General features: G+C 35.3%; 1 protein-coding gene across 1 annotated transcript; it reads right to left on the bottom strand.

Annotated features, from left to right (window-relative positions):
- Positions 1–3,232: 3,232 nt before the first annotated feature.
- Positions 3,233–18,125, bottom strand: LOC130246290 (nuclear GTPase SLIP-GC-like). Its single transcript, XM_056479173.1, is given in 17 exon segments — positions 3,233–3,798; positions 4,103–4,187; positions 4,314–4,447; positions 4,662–4,770; positions 5,746–5,875; positions 6,795–6,943; positions 7,914–8,087; positions 8,412–8,548; positions 8,655–8,751; positions 8,826–8,900; positions 9,820–9,859; positions 9,944–10,122; positions 11,526–11,584; positions 11,587–11,725; positions 17,321–17,494; positions 17,699–17,930; positions 18,017–18,125. Coding segments are annotated over 17 exon segments (2,085 nt in total). The 5' UTR covers positions 18,124–18,125; the 3' UTR covers positions 3,233–3,733.
- Positions 18,126–20,015: the final 1,890 nt, after the last annotated feature.

Here is a 20,015-nt window from a genome sequence, read left to right as displayed (position 1 = left end):
CCTAGTCTGCCCCCACAACGTCTGGAATTCAGGATTTCCTTTACAAAGTATGTGGTTCCATCCTTCATGTCAAGGATTCTGGGGTTCTGTCAACAGGACCAGGTTAGGGAAAAACAAAAACAACAGGTGAGTGGAGTGAGTGTGTTAGTGTGAAGGGAGTCTGAGTTCATCCGTTACAGGGTTGACTTGACGGATGATGGGGAAGGGATCAATAAATCTGGGACTTCTTGCATGGTAGTCTGAGACGAATGTCCCTGGTGGAGAGCCTTACTTTCTGTTATGGATGGTAAGTTGGAGTGGGAGCTCTCTGGACATTCGCCTGAATAGTGTGACGCCTTACTGCACACTGAAGGTGTTGGTGAGCTGAGTCCCAGACCCTCTTACTCTTCCGGAACCAATGATGGACAGATGGAACTTTTAAAGGTTCCCCAGAGCAGGGGAACAGAGGTTGGTGGTACTCGAGTATGCACAGGAAAGGAGTTAGTTCTGTGGAAGGTTGATGGAGGAAGTTTGTGCATACTCAATTTTTGCTCTTTGAATGGTAACCAGAAGACCGGCTGATTGTCACACCTAGGAGCGAGAAGAAAGCTCTCCAGACTCAGGAGATGAACTGGGGACCTTGATCGGAGGCAATATCTTCAGAAATGCTGTCATTCTAAAACACATGGTTGAACATGAGATTTCTGCTGTTTCCATGTCTGTGGGTAAACCTTTCAGCGGTACGAGACAACAGGTTTTGAAGATTACAGGAAAAAAATACAGAAGTTTCCATCAGATGGTAAATCTGTGAAAAAAATCAACTCCTAGGTGTGATCAGAGATGCTGAGGAATAGCAAGAGGAAGGAGCTTGCCAGGTGGAAGATGACAAGGAGCTTTGGGCATTGCACATTCCCAACATCTTCTCATGTACCTTCTGATGTCGGTGGCCATTCCAGGCTGCCAGAAGCAATCTTTTAACAGCAAGAGGGTTTGATTGAGTTTTTCTTTGACTATGGTTTTTATCAAGTTATCTTGTTCAGTGTTCCGTAATCATTGCAAGACCTCAAACCTCTGTCCTTCTTTCCTACAAAGAAAAAACTTGAAGCAGCAGGGGATGTAGATGGTCGTATGTAGCCTTGTTGTAGAGCCTGATGTACTTCTCCATGACCTTCTTTTCGAGCATGGAAAAAGGAATACAGTTTTCCTCTGGACACTGGTTGATCAGGAAGGTGGTTGATGGTGCAGTCCCATGGTGTGTGGGGAGAAAATTGTGAGGCTCATTTTGAGCAGAAAACATCACTGAGATGGGAGTATTTGGAAGGAATGTTGATGAAACAATTCTCAAGGGGATTTTCTATGGATGTGGAGTCGTTGTAGCAGGAGATAAAGATTCAGGAAGATATGGGAAACGTTCAGGAAAAAAAATATTCACCCCTCTTCAGAACTTTTCCAGTGGCCCAGTCGATGGAAGGACTATAAGAAATGAGCCATGGGCACCCTAGTACGATCCCAGTGATGGAATCCTCCTGAACTAACAGCTTGATGTTCTCCACATGAAAAAGTCAAATCCATAATTGGACGGGCCCAATGCAGTGGCGAACATGATTGCCACTAATGGACTGGATCTAATAGGGCATAAGTTTGTTGAGATGATGTTGCCAGCTGACCCAGAGTCAAGGAGATTGTAAACTTAAACACAGCAAATAGCAGTATTGAGTTCAACAATAATGGTTAACAAATGTAAATATACAGGAGCAGTAGAAACCACACTCACCACAGGTCGTCGAGGACGGATGGGACATATCTTGATTACGTGTCCATTCTCTCCACAATATATGCATAAATTCTAGGTCAACCGATGGCTACATTCAGCAGAGGATAGTCAAGGGGTATCCACCTGCATGGGTTCATGTTGGTGTTCTGCAGGGCTGTAATACTCTGGTTGTCAGAGAGGGAGAGACGGAGGATGAAACTCTATGCAGCCGTGAACTCCGTTTGCTACCTGGAAGGACAGTTGGATGAAGTTTGAGTTCAATGGTGTCATCGAATGCAAAGCGGTGTAGACGTAACTGGGATTCCAGGTAGGGATGTGCGATAACACGATATTTGATCCAGCCACTTCAACATAACATTGGCTCTGATTGCGTTTTTACAGATATCCTACTGACAGACTTTTTGGCTGAAAGATATAACCTGTTAATTTCAGTGTTGTATTTTGACATTTCGCAAGGGCTTCAGCTGGTACCGGCCTCAGTTTTGCGACTTGACGTTTATGTGGCATCTACGTATCGATGTCTGGATGACAGCAAGAGCGAGATGGATGAGGTGTGACCTCGGCTTCTTGTATAAAACAACGCCATATTAGTGGAGAGTGAAAAAGTGTTCTATCCAGGTTGACTGGAACGCGAAAGTTGCACATATACCCTAATATATAACATGTAAAACACTACTTACTACTCACTACTGTCAATAACAAACCGATGGCGCATATGAACTGGCGATGAGCGGAAGTGTTCTACCCAGGGATCCAGTTTGGTCACGTGACGTTCGACATATACCCTACTAGAGGTCTGCATTCCCGCTGCTGTACTGCGGGAGCCGTGGGGGAATAAATGTCTGAATAAAGAGCAACTCTCGGTAACTCTGGTGTAATTTGAAAGGGAGCAGGCCCGCTGTATCGCTCCCGAGCGAGCGAGCACGCGCGTATCCACGTGGATGCTGTTTGTTTGTTCGTGTGTGTGCGTGCGTGTGTGTGTGTGAGAAGGAGAGAGAGCGTCCTGTGCAGAGGAATACAAACAAGACAAACAGGTGACCGCGAACCTAAGGTCGCATATACGGTATTCAGTTTCTGAATGGTTTAGGCACAAGCCAACAGTTTGGAGACGCTGTCTGAGCCTAACGTCTTATTTTTTTAAATTATGCACAGTAATACGGGATACTAAGTTAAAATAGGGAGGTTTGACGGTATCAAAATTTGGAGACCGCCCAAGCCTAGTGTTTAGACGAGGTAAAAACAAGCTGTAAGTTGAACTAACATAAAACCTTAACCTTTGGTTCAAAAATTCTGTTGTTAAGCTTCATATCAAATGTATTGATTTAATCAGTATGCATTCACTTGTAAGTACTGTTTTTGTCATTTTTCTTTGGAACAATATATACTTTGATTGTGTACACTCTTATAGGACACACACACATTTCTTTTAGTCAGCAAACATGAAAAGAGTAGGCCATATCACACATTTAATAACCGCAAATCAAAAGTTTTTTTATTCATTGATTATTCAGTGCTTACATGAATTCATATCAAGCTGTCTGTGTTTTAACTGCCATTGAAGTATTAACTGCATTGTTTTAATAATTCATTTATTTTTGTGTGTAATTATTTAATGCAACGTCAAAATATTGAACAATTTGAGACAACTTTAAATGGTTTTAATACAAAATAAATGATCACACCTTTCTGCTTCTCAATGTGTATTAGCTAGATTAAAGTGTACACATTATCACAATAAGTCATACAAACTACAAGCATGTCTCAGTACATATGCAGTGACATACAGCACAATTCATTCCAGTACTCTACGTTAGCAGGTTTAAGCTCTATTTCATAAAAAAAAAAAAAATGTATTCCATAAAAAGTATTTTTTCACACCTATATTAAGTCACGTGTGACTAGACAGAAAAGTTTTAATTCAACAGTAACTGGAGATGCTTGAAATGCTCTCTTGCCGTTGCTTTAAAATGTTGACTTTAGTCAGGTTTGTGTGAGGCATTCAGACAGTCTGAATCTCAGACAGGTTTCAATCTCTGTTGAGACATCTAGAAAAGGCAGATACATCAGATGACTTCAAAATCATTTGTAGCTATTTGTATGCAACATTTACTGTACAGGTATATTGGATAGATTCTAAAACATGCAATATGGACATGTGTACACCATTTATGATGAATATATATATATATATATATATATATATATATATATATATATATATATATATATATATATATATATATATATATATATATATATATATATATATATATATAAGCAAAAACAAGATTCAGAATAATCACACTCGAGTACTTGTTCTAAAAATGACTCTAAAATATGTTCTCTTACCCATCAGGGAAGCTTTGCTGCTTTGTGAAAATGAGCGCTTCACTGATCTGCTCAACTCAGATTTAAGGGTGTTGGATATTTTGTGCTTTGAAAGAAACAACAGAAAATACATATACTGTATTTAGTCATGGTATATAGAAAAAATTTGTATTGTTTATAAATATTTTCGGAAAAGAAGCAAATATTCATAGAATATTGAAAATACAATTACCATCACAGACTTGAACTCATTCAGAAATTGCGTTTTTGCAACTTTGAACATGTTGTCTTTTAACAATTCAATGGTTTCTATTATTGTGGTCTCTCTCCTTCCCATGGCCCCTTTTCCTTTCTTCTCTGCAGCTTCTGTGAAGACAACATTCAGTGTTTATTCACATTCTGAACATAAATGCAACACAAACAGAGGATGTCTCAAAGTCTGAATAAAATGGTAATTTATTATAAAAGACTCTGTGATGTTTTAAAGCCAGCAGATGTTGGTCTTTTGTTGTACAACCACATGGTGAACAACAGTTTAATAATCAGACAGTATTATGTGTAGTTCTACATGTTGTCTTACTTTTATAGCCAGCAGTCATTTGATCCCGAATTGTTGTTTGGATCGATGAGTAGACTGTCTTCTTTCTATGAACAACATCTCTTTTGAGGAATGTCTTCACTTTGGTTTCCTTTTCATAAAGTTAAAACAAATGAATTATTATTACTATTACTATTCTTATTATTGTTTTAAAGTATTTTCGTTACTATTATTTAGGGTGACCATACTTCAGTTTACAAAAAAAGAGGAAGGAGAGAGTTGGAATTTACTACTAATGTATTTTACTACGCAAAGTAATAACATTACTTTTAATTTTAAAAGTAACATTAAGACAAGATATTTGCATTTTAGACTTGAGAATGTTTTTTTGTTTGTTTTTTAAGGCAGAGAAAGAGACTGGGTATGAAGGCATTATGTTTCTTTCACTCCAAGTTACTTGTAGATACTATAGATCAGAGGATCTCAAACTTTTTTCACCAAGTACCACCTAAGAAAAAAATTGCATCTCCAAGTACAACTATAATGAGCAGTATTGAAAAAAATACAGTAGTAGGACCGGTAAAGAAGCTACAGCTCTGTACAGTTTAAAAATGTGGCAGATTAATTCCTATTATTAAGAACATTTATTATTATCAGCCACTTTAAACATTATAAACACGTTGAACATTAACACTGTACTGTGCTTATATGTAAAACAAACAAACAAACAAAATAAAACGTCAACGTTTAAATTAAAATGTGCTTTTAAAAGTTAAAAATGGTAGGCTGCTGTTCTTAAAATGTACTTAAATGTAAAGTGTTAACATATAGTAGCCTATTAATCAAAACCTGGAGATGTTGCTTGGACCTCATAAATATAGACTATATGTCATCACATTGATATAGAAATCATGAATAATGACATATATATTTATATGAATAATAAATAAATATATATATATATATATATATATATATATATATATATATATATATATATATATATATATATATATATATATATATTGATTCCTCCGTGTACCGCTAGTGGTACAGGTACCACAGCTTGAGAACCACTTCTGTAGATGATAAATTGATGAATTGAAATAAAAATGAAGCAACTCACCTCTGTTTTCATGAAGTTCTGAATGTGGTACAGCATAGAAGATGGAGGGTAGACAGTGCCATCTTGAATGATACTGAATTTATCAATCTGTTCTTGCACTGACCTTCCTATTCTGTTATTACTATCAACACTGTAATAAATAAAATGAATAATGGGTAAACACTTGTTGTAATACACTGTTCAGAACATATTAATTCTTCTTTAAAATGCTTTTGAGAAACATTGTTTTACCATTAGTTTATTTATTTATATGTTGAATTTTTTTTCTATTGCAGTATGTGATAAATATCACCTACAACAGACACATTAGTAAACACATCTATACCACCAGCTAATGTAGATATGATTATACTTTATTGTTTTTAATGTTTTATCACGGCATATTAGTGCCACTTTAAAAATCCGAACTGTGTTCTGATGCGCCAAAAGACAAAGAATTTCCTTATTGCTAAATCCTAACCTAAAGTAGGATTTAACCAAATCTTCCACACCCCTTTTGCTATGAATTATTTTTATCAAAATATTGAAAAATCAATCTCGTATTACTACAACTTTATTCTTGTAATATTTCAAATTTGGGCAATGCAGTGGCGCAGTAGGTAGTGCGTTCGCGTGGGTTTCCTCCTGGTGCTCCAGTTTCCCCCACACTCCAAAGACGTGTGGTACAGGTGAATTGGGAAGGCTAAATTGTCCGTAGTGTATGAGTGTGAGTGGGCAGGAAGGGAATCCGCTGCGTAAAATGTGTGCTGGATAAGTTGGTGGTTCATTCTGCTGTGGCGACCCCGGATAAATAAAGGGACTAAGCCGAAAAGAAATTGAATGAATGTATTTCAACTTTTTTTTTTAATAATATGACTTTAATCTCCCATCATTATGACTTTATTCTCATCACATTGCAACTTTATTACCGTAATTTTGACTTTTTCGCTAACTATTATGACTTTAATCTCATAATCTTTTTTAACTAATACGCCACCATATTGTTTAATTATCACTGTAAAACAATATTAATTTTAAAAACTCTGAATGTAAATGACAGCAAAACTTACGGAAATATCAAGTTGAACTCCTCATCGATGTTGTCGTAGATGTGTTTGGCCAAGCACTTGTTTAGATCTACAGGTGCATCTTTGTTTTTTGGCCAGTAATATCCTTTGTTCTTGCACAATGCTTGAAGGGTTTTATCAGATGGTTTCACCTGATTTACAAAACAAAACAAAGCATTATATTTAGAAAAGCCTGAAAGAAAAAAAGCATTGTCTTTCATTTGGGGTGTAACCATTCACTCAACTGACAATTCGATTTGTATCTCGATGCTAAACTCACAATACAATATTTATCACAATATTGTTTGCTATAAAATATTAGATTAGTATTTTATTGTTATTTCTCAGACATATGGTAGAAAAAAACAATAATAATATTATAATATTATTATGCTTTTAAAAAAGCTTATAGTGACATTTAAAGGCTTAAGTAGGTTAATTAGGTTAACTAGGCAGGTTAGGGTAATTAGGCAAGTTATTGTATTAAGACGGTTTGTTCTGTAGACTAACGAAAAAAATATATCTTAAAGGGGCTAATAATATTGACCTTAAAATTATGTTTAAAATATTAAAAACTGCTTTTATTCTAGTCGAAATAAAACAAATAAGACTTTCTCCAGAAGAAAAAAATATTATCAGACATACTGTGAAAATCCCCTTGCTCTGTTAAACATCATTTGGGAAATATTTAAAAAAGAAAAATAAAATTCAAATGGGATTTAATAATTCTGTTTGCAACAGTATGTTGGACATACTGTATATGCTTGTGCTGTCATGGACTACATATAAATTGTTATTTTTATATCCCCTCTTCAGTTATATTTAACGTTATATATAGTCTAGAGTGTGCTGGCACTGACACTGTAAATGTTTATTCTCACACAGAACACTCATGCTGTGTCATTATGCATAGTATTTGAAGACGGAATTGACATTCTTGGGTGACTTATACCTTGTATCAGACTCTTGGATAAAGCAAGCTCAATATCGCAAATCATATTGCTTACATCAGCGATTAGCAGAAGCGTATTTTATTTTGCGATTCCCAATATTAAGATGCATCATTACACCCCTATCTTTCATATATTTTCACATTTTTACACACAACAGAATCACACTTACAGATGCAATCACAGGCTTTGTGGTACTGAGACACTGTTCCACTGATTTCTCCACTCCTTTTGAGAAACATTGCTCTATAATCTCATAAAGTGAATCAAATCGACTGTTCAGTTCCTTCAGTGCTTTTTCAAGGCTCTCATAGTAATCTTTACGAACTGTGGCTTTAATCTTTGCCTAAAACATAAAGAAACATAGCAGTGAATTACTGAATGAACGTTAACACTTTATGTCGATGGTCCATTTGATTATTAGTAGACTGTCTGCTTAATATCTGCTGATACTGCTCCTTCAACAGACATTTAACTGACTATAAGAAACTTTGCAAGTACATGTCAACTTACACTAACTCTAACCCTAACCCCAACCTAACAATCTAAAGAGAATTAGTTGGCATGTAACTTAATTCAACAAACAGACCATCAAAATAAAGTGTGACCGAATGAATTTACAAGCTGATTTTAGTAGACATCTATAAATGATCAATCAGCAGTTCTGTACCATTTCTTCATTTGTGTCTAGTTTGATGCTTTGGATGAAGAACAAAACTCCCTTTGCTTGATTGATATAATCTCTGGTCAGTTCCCTCTTAATGATCTTGTTGGTGTTCTTGAGAAGGTCCTGCAGCATTGGGATTTCTACAGATAATTGGAAGAATATTTGCATTTCAATTATTTAAATGAAAAGAGAATAAACATACATATAAATAAAACGTTTGTTGCTGTTTGTCGCTTAATATTTTACCAGTTTCATTTTGATCCATATGAAGATCTGCATCAAAGTATGCCTTAGAGCTGACAGTGAAAACATCAGCAGTGAATCTTCTGATATCTTTTGATTTCTGAGTGCGAACAACAATAAGGGTAAGAATAAGAGTTACAATAACAAAAATAATTTTCAATTTCACATTTATACCATGGTTTCAAACTTTCTTTTCACAGAATCCTTTGCAACGTTGTTCCTATGATGTATGCACACTTTTTTCATATTCTGAAAAATAAAAAATAATATTAATACATTAACAGTGTAATAATGTCACAATCACCAGCTATCTAGTCCATACAGATGGCTGGAGAACTATAAATCAGCCACCAGAAGAACTACAAATCCTGTTATGCACCACACACTCACACCTGCTCCTGTTTCACCTTGATCACACAGAATCTTTATGAACTGATTACTTGGACTTTAAAAGGGGCACAGACACACACACCAGTGGCTGAGTCTTGTTGGTTCTTGAGGGACGCTAATGCATTTAACACACACATTAAGGGTCTTTAATATAAAATAATTGTCACTGTGAAATTAGCCCATAGGTCAATTTGGTCATTTTTACATTTCTAAAGAGCAATCTGTTTCTAGTAAGTCATTTCTATTCAAGTTTCTGTTATGTAGCCCTTAAACCCAGAAATAGAGAACGGACACATCATACAAAATTAACGCTTTCACTGTGAAGACCAATTTCCCTTAGAACAGTATGAAATCCAATAGAATGGCCACTGCAAAGGACATACTGGTATATAGGTGGCTGCAAGAGACTCTTGAAAAACCATACCAAAGCAAAGGAGCAGTTGTGCATTATCAAGGTAACCAAAAAAAAGTAAAATATTTCAACTTTTTCAGTGGTTTATGCAAGTAAACTAAGCTGTTTTTGTTTTGTAAGATTCACATTTTCATTGATTCTGCTAGAGGTTTGCATAATTTCAAGCAGCACTGTAAAAAGTTGAGTTGACCTAAAGCTCTAACTGTCTGAGGTGGCTGAGCACGATGTCCCTGAGCTACACTTGATCACTCGTTATCATGGCTGCTCAAGAAAAAGCCAGTTCTCAAGAGAATCTGAAATTTTAAAAACTGCATTTAAACAATACAGAAAACATACAATTCATATTTGCTTGTAAATGTACCAGACCTTGTCTGAAGAAAATTGGTCTCCAGAGGGCTGTGCAGACCTATAATAAAAATAAAATACATGAATAAATGTGATTTATTAATGCAGAAATGCAGAATATTAACAAAGATTTCTATATTCTTACATTAGATATTCTTTTATATTAATGTCATCAGTCCTGGTACAAATGAATTTTATGGTTTTGCATTGTCCTCCTGGTCCCAGGTCTTGCATGCAGTGCTCCATTATGCTCCACGGCTCTCTGCTACTGATTGCTCGATTGATGCCATTTACAATCCACACAGAAGAGCACTCTCTCACTTTCTGTGGAATTAGAAAAATAAAGACTGAATAAAACACCTGTGGTGTTGCTCTACACTACAACACTTATGTTGAACTGCACCCCAGCCTCAATGAATGTAAGTGCGGCTCAAATGTGACCTCAACAGAACAGTAACAACCTCCAAAATAAGACAGTTATATCAGATTCAGAGTTATAAAATCCACATGAGGTGGTTTTTAATATGGAAACAATACAAATATTTCAAATATGATGCTCCACACAAGGTGACGCTAAGACTCTAGAACAGTGTTTCTCAACTGGTGGGTCATGACCCAAAAGTGGGTCGCGGAGTGTGTGGTCAAAAAAACAACAAAAGTATAATTTTTAACTTATTTTGTTTATACTGGACTTTTATTTTGAAATGCACGCGCGACAGCCATATCGTTTGACATGTGAAATTTCATTTAATTGGAGCAACAAATATGTCAAAGCGCAAGTTCGACCACGAATATCTAAAGTATCTCAAGATCTCAAGTATCTCAAGACTCAAGAGCTGAGGGCATCACAAAAGTGCATATATATATATTCATTTTATTAAATGACAGCAATAAAATAATGTTTATTTGTAAGTCTTGGTGATTTTCTTATCATTTATCTGTCACTACTTGTGTATATTAACAAATAAATACAAATTAATTATAATTCCTAAAATTAATTCCTAAAAATTTTCGTCGAGGCTTGATGACCATGTAAAAATGTGGGTCCCATGGCCAAACCAGTTGAGAACCACTGCTCTAGAATACACAAGACATGTCACTCGTATATTTTTGAATGGGGAAAAGTGTATCTGTCAATATAGTAAATTAAGCCCTGCCTACTAGTATAGAAGCCAATCATCGATCGCTATATGGTGAAAATAGCCCGCCTCCTAGTAAAGGAGCCAATCACTGATCGCTATAGACTGACAATACTCTGGGGAGGGGCTTGGACCAGACGTGAGTTTCTGCAGATTTTGTGTGATTTGAACATTTAGAAATGAAACTAAAGGGACAGTTGCTGTTTAATTTTATTGGTGATTCCTAATATGAAATTCAATCATAAGCTTGGCAAGCAATTTTGGAGAGGTGTATCAAAGATGGCCACCGAGTGAAATGACTTGGCTTAAAGGGACTTTGGCTGAAGCAGTCACAGTGGAATGCTACGTTCACACCAAACATGGAGCATCATGTCACAGATTCTAGTTTAATTGCTGGATGTTTTTCACCTCAAGTAAATTTTCCACTCAAATGAAACAATAGAATTTGAGCGGTAGACACAACTGATGTGAATTCTCTGCATTCACAGCAAATGAAACAGATGAAAAGTTATAATAGTTTGAAATGACATGGTAATTAAATCATGAAATAATCTTCATATTTAAGATATTTGGTAGTGCAGCATTTACTGATTTCCACAGATCATCTCGTATCTTGTTGCAGTCTCCAGTGCCAGGAATATCAAAAACACAATGTGTTCCAGAAGCTCTTGATGATCTGGAATCTTGATGGTCACACTCTTCACAAGGGGCCAGTACCAGCCACCAGGACTATACTCACTTTGCTGAATGTGACATTTAACATCACGGAGAAAGTCAAAGACCTGTTGTAAGAAATTAAAAATGTTTTATTATTTTTCTATTCAGATAAAAGTTCAGAAATTCATCACATACTATTTCAGAATTTATAGTATATTAATAGTATAATCTTATTTTACTACACTTTGTGATATTTTAGCCTATTTTGTAAAGAATGAAAATAAATTGGTTTAAAAAAACTTTATTTTGATGGTCCCCCTATAGTCTGCTGACCATAAGTTGCTTTACAAGTTCATATCTGCTTACTGTTAATCTGGATAATATTTGTAGATTAACATTTGAATGTTCTTGGGCAATCATTAAAACATTCATTCATTCATTAAATCACTCATTCATTCATTTTCTTCCACGGCCAGCAGTCTCAGGACGGAACCCCAGAATTCAGAAGACACCAGAAACTTCCTCCAGCTCCTCCATGATAATCCTAAACCATTCCCAGTTAAGTAGCCTTCCTGGAAAAGTTTATGCCAGGCTACTGGAGAGGAAGATCCGGCCAATGTTTGAACCTTGGATCTAGGAGGAACAATGTGGATCCAGTCCGTGGAACACTGGACCAGCTTTATGCCCTCACTAGGGTGCTAGAAATTTCATGGGGAGTTTGGGGTTGGAGGTAATCTGATAAGGGCTGTTTGGGCCCTGCATAAACAGGAGTTTAGTTCGAATTGCTTTCAGTAAGTCAGATGCATTCCTGCATGATGGACTCTGGCAGGGTTGCCCTTTGTCACTGGTTCTGTTCATAATTTTTATGGAAAGAATTTCAATGCGCAGCCTAGGGCCAGAAGGGGTCTGGTTCGGGGACCACAGGAATTAATAATTACAACATCCAATATGTAAACATCTTTTTAATGTTTGGTCAGTAAAGCCTGGTTTATACTCGACGCGTCTGCTAGTTTGCTTGAGTGCGCGCTGCAAATGTGACGATATCGTGGTGTTCGCGGAGGTTCGCTTTGGGTGTGTGCGACATGATTTCGGCTGGCGGAGCGCACGTTTTTTTTTTTTTAGACTAGAACAGTTCGCCCGGCGCCGCGTTTGATTTGAATTGAATATGAAACACTTTGAAGAGATTTTGTCTGAGACAGGTACGACTGTACACACATCTTTATGATCCGTCCATGCGTGATCGTATGTATAATCAGATGATCAATAATTCTTGGCAAGAAACTGCAACAGAATTGGGAAAGGGAAGAAAATTTTTGTAAAAAGTTTAGAAAAACTTAAAGGATAAGTTTGTTAAAACCAAAAAGAGAGTTCATGGCAACAGTGGAGACCCGGGTGGTTTTAATATACAATTACAGAATGTTTTCCACCATTTATAGGTTTTACACTGATGTATATAATACAACTTTAAATTTAAAACAATTTAAGATTTTCAAAACAAAAATGACGTCACAAATTAATTCTTTGATAACTGGAAAAGAATCTAAAGGTTTACAATATACTGATAGCCTGTTTTTCTGGGCTTTATTGGTGATAACGGTCTGGAATGTTGGACCATTATTGCCTTTTTAGCATATCAGTAAAGGAGAAACTAGCCAGACAGTAATGTGTGAATTGTTGAGTGGGTTAATTTAAAAAAAAAAGTCTTTAGTTTTTAGATTTTTAGTAAGTGTACTTTTTTTTTTTTTTTGCTTTTATTATTGCCGTAATAAAAATACATTTTTGTAGAGCAACCCATGTTCTGTTGTCATTAATATTTTAATAAAATATATGTAAAACTGTCCGAGATATGAACAAAAGCAGCATCAAAGTTTAAAAAAATATTGAATGGTTATAAAAATCTTTATAATCATTAAAATAATTTATAACAATATTGAACAATATTAATGATATGACGTAGTTCAGGAAACTTTCTGCTTCTCTGTTTGTCCGTCTGATTTTAAGGTCAGTTTTTTTTGACCGCCCCCTGTTATTTTAAATAATATCACAACGGCGAACGTGGCAAGTATGAAAGCCTCGTGTATAAGAAGCCAACATCAACAGACAACATTGCTACTAGTCAGTAATTGTTTAGCAGAGAGTAAGTAGTCAGTTCATACTGACTGACAATGGTGCAAGTATTAAATTTAAGACAAAGAAACAACACCTCCACAGTTGTCCTTGTTTTATGTGATGTTGGCTTATACTAGTCATTCAACAGTAATAGTCGTTTCTTAGATTTTCACTTGATAGGTATAATGTGACAACAGATTAGCAGATCAATCTTCTGTAAAATAACTACGTATTGATAATTTATTTAAATGCAACATAGAACATAGTAGTGCATTGTTGAAAATACATGTGCGAAAGGGTTGAAGTAAGTAACTTTATTTACAGATAAAGTTCCTTAGATTTTTTGTTGTGTTGCTACTTGTAGGCATGTGAATGTGTGCTAAAGGTCTGTTGATAAACTGGGTTACACTACATGATTTAAACATCAGCAGATCACTGTGCTGTTCAGACTACATGACTTGATTTTGTGTCTTTAAATCACTGTGGTCTTTAAACTAAGTAATTGATCCACAAGAGGTGGGTCACACATTATATGATCTGACAACTCTTTCACTCTACAACTCTGTCCCTCCAAACTACAGTGAAATATTGAGAGCTAAGCCATCAGAAAGAGCTGAGCAATATTGACTCCTTGTTTGATGATGACATCACTGACACACAGTGTTTGAAATCGTGGTCAATCAGCTGATCTGTCAGCACATTAACCGCTCATATATCTGCACAGGTTATTGGATAGATGGGTTTAATATGCTCTCATTTCCATGTAAACGCAGGGGGAAATGCACAATGGTCATTCAGCTCATGACTTCCTCTCTTATTGGCTGCATCTTGTCACTACATCTGACCTTATATGGGGTCGAGGCAGCCGACTAGTCTGGATTATTTAGCATGCTAGAAATTGGATTTTCATCTACAGGGTGTCAGTGATGAATCGACAAGCCTCTTTGATGGATCATTCAGTAGTTCACACATTAAGACCGCTGAGCGCCAAACACCCGCTGATTTTCCCTTGATCCCTGCCTGATCTGTTGGTGAGCTTGTTAACTTGCAAATCAGATTCAAATCGGTCATAAAATCAAGTAGTGTGAACTAGGCATTAACTACAACATACAGACTAGGTTGCTGTTGGAAGTGGTCTTAGTGAGGCCAGCAGGGGTCACTCAACCTGTGATCTGAGCCCTGATGCCCCAGTATAGTCAAGGGGGCTCAGTTTGTGAGCACCATCATTCAGATGAGATATTAAACCGAGGTCCAGACTCTGTGGTCAATAAAAATCCCATAGCGCTTCTAAAAAACAGTAGGGATGTAACCCCAGTGTCCTAGCCAAATTCCCTTCCCTTGCCTGATGGCCTTTGAACATTCACAAAACAAATCAGATGAGAGTAAGCATATGTAAAGTGTTTAAAGTATATTATGGTTGGCAGGGGGACCCTCAAGAGTAAAAAAGAATTAAAGAACTTCCTCTGAAAGAAAAACGGTAACACTTCATAATAACTACACACTATGAACCATTTATTAAGCATTAGCAAATAGTGAATTCATTATATGTTAAGCATTAACTCTACATTAATAAATGTTAGTAAGCAGTGTAAAACTGCAGCTACAAATGCTGTGTTTTTGACTTAAAACCACATTTATAATGTGCTTAATACTTGTACTTTCCTACTTTGTTAATGATTTTCATTACTAAATTAAGTATTGCATTATTAACAGACCATTTATTTAAGAATAGTTGGTGTTTTTTAAGATCATTTAGAATGAGTAAGTAAATGATTAATAAACTATTAAAATTTATAAATCTTATTATTCAGGCATATACTAATAGTTAATTTGTATGTTAATAAATGCTTTATTAACTCAACTTCATTCAGTTTTGTGACCTAATCTAAAGTGAGGACTATTCATGCTTTATAAATCCCTTATAAATGACAATTAACAGCTCAGTTATATTCCAAACAGGAAAAACGAACATAAACGACATTATTCATTCCTATTCATTTGAAGATACACATATAAACTGTATCAAATAAAAAATAAATCTCTGCAACCTTACGTGAAATAAAATTACTGTACAGTTTAAACATTGCATCTTGTTATATTGGTAAATTATTATATTGTTGTTGTTTTATCCAATTTTATGTCGTATTTTGACACTCCTGTTATTCAGCAATGTTTAAACTTTACAGTAATTTTACTTTTTAGATAAGTTTGCAATGATATTGTTCAGTTGATACTGAGCCTTTAGTTGTCATTTATAAGGGATTTATGAAGCATAAATAGTCCAAACTTTAGATTAGGTCACAAAACTGAATGAAGTTGAGTTAATAAAGCATTTATTAACTTACAAATTAACTATTGGTATATGCCTGAATAATAGGATATATAAACGTTGATTTAATTGGTTTATTAATCATTTACTAACTCATTCTGAATGATCTTAAAAACCCTCGACTACTCTTAAATACAAATGGTTTGTTAATAATGCAATACTTTATTTAGTAATGAAAAGTAAATCATTAACAAAGTATGAAAGTACAATTATTAAGCACATTATGAAGGTGGTTGTAAGTCAAAAATACATCATTTGTAGCTGCAGTTATACACTGCTTACTAATGCTTATTAATGTAGAGTTAATGCTTAACAGATAAGGAATTCACTAGATGCTAATGCTTGATAAACGATTCATATTGTGTAGTTATTATAAAGTGTTACCAGAAAAGCTCCTACAAATACACAGCCACAAAGTAATGTGTCCAGAACAGTCCACACCTTTTCAGTGCAAAAAAAAATTCCATGAACAAAACCAGGAAATAAAAGTTATCGTGACCAACGTCCAACACACAATTTCAGTTTTCCCGGAACATGGTGTCAATAAATGGCGCAAAAAAAAGTGCATCACATTTCTAAACGGTCTTTGACTATTTTGTGCCATATAATCTTATAAGTCAGTCATGGATGATAAAAACATGTAGCTACAAACATAAATCGAATGAAAAATCACTATTGTTCACTTCACTATTATGTGCCAAGTGATCATTTTACTTCTGTCTCCCGCTACACTGATCTATTCGTGCACTTTCATCTTCTCAAGATCTCGTTTGATCAGGCTTTGGATCTTTAAATCTTTATCAGAATTACTTGTGGTTTTAAAAGATCTAATTTTCATGACTGATTCTTTGCCAATTTGAAAATCCAAATATCTAGGTTGGCCACCGTGCCATAATTTATTTTCGCTGCTCCCTGCGTGCGAAACAATCACCACCCAATGAGAGGGATTGTAAACGTAAGAAAGCTGATTGGCTAAAAATGCTGTTGAGGGCCAATAGTTAAATGTGACTTTTGCGTTAGCTTGTGCATGGTGACTACCGTCATGTTCACGCAGCCTTCGATTGCACTCATTCACATTCTCTCTCTCCCTTACACCACACACAAGTTAATGCCGGATCCAATAAAATAAATACCGGAACACAAAACAGGAATATCTCACATATTCCAACACAGAATCCGGCAAGATCCGGCTACAATTAAGCACTGACTTTAATGCCTAATAGGAAAAATATTTGCTAATGTAAATAAATAAATATATCTGTAAATATATATATTAGTCCTTACTTCAGTGTGAAATGGTTTTTTTCCCAGTAGACAAAAAGTTATGAATTTCAGCATGTTTGTCATCGTTCCTAAGCTCCTCCAGTGATTTCTTCTCTGCATCAGCCCCATACACTGCAATAATCCTTTCATTATCTGTTTCAGTCCTTTCATCAGTGGAAGCAATCTCATTCTCCCATTCCTGCAACAAAACAACACAAATAAAATACTTTATTACCTTCCTTTATTTCACAGACAGACAGACAGACAGACAGACAGACAGACAGACAGACAGATAGACAGATAGATAGATAGATAGATAGATAGATAGATAGATAGATAGATAGATAGATAGATAGATAGATAGATAGATAGATAGATAGATAGATAGATGTTAAAGATGAACCTCTGTGGAGATGAGCTCAATCTCAGCTTTGTATTCAGAGTCTTCCAGATTTGCTTCCACTTGAGTAATAACTGCTGTACAGGCACCAAGACTACCAGATGGCAGCAGACCCTCTAATCCCAACACTGCATTTAATAAAGAGCTTTTTCCTTCTCCTGTTTTTCCAAAAACACCTATGGTTTCCTTTCTTCTTTTGTCTTTATCCATCTCATTCATTTTTGCAATGCCATCTCTATATCATGATAGAGATAAAAGTAACTGAACACTACAATTGAACATACAGAAAAATTTACATTATGATTTATACTGAGTACTTACAAAATGGTGTTTTTTAAGTCATTTGTTGTTTGGTCTGTGCTGTTAATGTTTTGAAGTCTAACATTAACTTCATTCATGATCTTTTTTGCCATATTCAATATTTCCATATCTGTTAAATAAAAGTATAAGACATTATTTTGAGATTAATATATTAATACTTAATTCATACATTGATAACAAATGTAAGTATAAAAACATACAAAAATTACTTGCCTGAATATGATTTAGCACTGTTATGTAAATCCCTCGATTCACGTTTTCTTTTAGTGCCTGAATCAGAGAATTAAAACACATCAACTTTGTACTTAATATAACATGATCATTTTATTTGAAGTTATTTTTTGTTTGACCACCCAGTAGATGTTTTTAATCAAACCGTTTAAAGAAAATGAAATGTCCTAATGAATTTGGTTTGTTTGTTTTTTTCAATCGTTTTATTTTCTGATATTTACAGGTACATGAAACCCACGTGTAACTGTTTTTCATTCACTAAAACAATTCTCTTTTGCAAGGCCATCAATCAAGATGTTTTTCATATAATTAGAATTAATTCCTTTCAACAATATATTGTCAATATATATATATATATATATATATATATATAGCAGTACTGTGTGTGTGTGTGTGTGTGTGTGTGTGTGTGTGTGTGTGTGTGTGTGTGTGTGTGTGCGTGCGTGCGTGCGTGCGTGCGTGTGTGTGTGTGGTAAATTGAATAAATTGATTTGGCCTACCACTGGCACCCCGTATAATTCCTGACTGTGATGGCCCAGGAGACTGTGGACATGTTTCTGTTACTTGATTCACTGCTGTGGCTGCTCTGTAAACATAAAATAATAATATTGCTAATAATTGACAACAAATGCTTCCATTGGGTATGAATAGGGAACAACCTTATAGTTGTAACACACTTGGTTTAAAAGTTTCAACATGCAACAGTCAGTTGTTCACTTTTTACCATATCAGATAAAATAAATACCTGACCACAACGGATCATTTATATAACTACAGTACAGCATCATTTGTATTCTCAGCTTTTATCTGCTATTATGTTAATCACAAATGTATCATTTAGCAGTTTAGATAGTTGTTCAATGCTTAGCTAACTTAGAGAAGAACTGATTTTAAATCCCAGTTGAGCAGTTCGGGCACAAAACAAAATGCAAGCATTATATCAACAAAAAGAATATATTACTTACTGTTTTATCTGCTCATTGATTTCTTTTTGTTTATTATAGGCCTCCTCATAAGTGCCTGCAGTAAGAGAAGAAAATATTTTATTATTGAGAACTTATTGAGAGTAAAAGTTGACTGTCTTTTGGGCCTCAATATACATGAAATAGTATACCATATTCTCCATGAAACAGGACAGCTAATTTCTCCCAAGATTTCTGTCCTGTTTGAGGTGCTAATCAGTTCCGAACAGCTTCCATGAATTTCTCTGATGATTTGTATGGAGGCCAGTAACATAGTTTTTTGTCTTTGCTCAACTAGTTTGATGCTGTCACCATCACCTCTTCTGATTCTTCTATGGTTACAACTGCATACTTGGCCATCCTGCATTAATTACGTAATTCATTAATTAGGAGAATTAACAAAAGCTGTAGAACACTTGCCATATGCACACACACACACACACACACATAGGGCCAGATTTACTAACTGCTTGCACCAACACAAACCATCTTTTAGACATTAAAACAGCACTGTTGGTATAAAAGAAGAATAGGAATAGGAATAGTAATAAAAAGGCATAGACACAGCATTTTTTTGCACCCTTATTGAATATAAAGATCTAGTTTTACAAATGATGGGTGTGCGTGTCATTATTCAATGCCTGAAAAGAATGCCTAAAATATAAGTGTTGTGCATGAAATGGCTGCAATTGATAATACTGGTGGAGGCACAACAGACAACAGAGTGCGAGTAGTAAATTTATTTGTAATGCCAGGGGAACATTGGAACATATTGTTTCCCAAGCCATGTTATATTTAATGTCCTT

This window comes from Danio aesculapii, chromosome 19, assembly GCF_903798145.1.
Source record: "Danio aesculapii chromosome 19, fDanAes4.1, whole genome shotgun sequence".
Lineage (NCBI taxonomy): Eukaryota > Metazoa > Chordata > Actinopteri > Cypriniformes > Danionidae > Danio > Danio aesculapii.
This window is presented reverse-complemented; position numbering and strand designations above follow the sequence as displayed.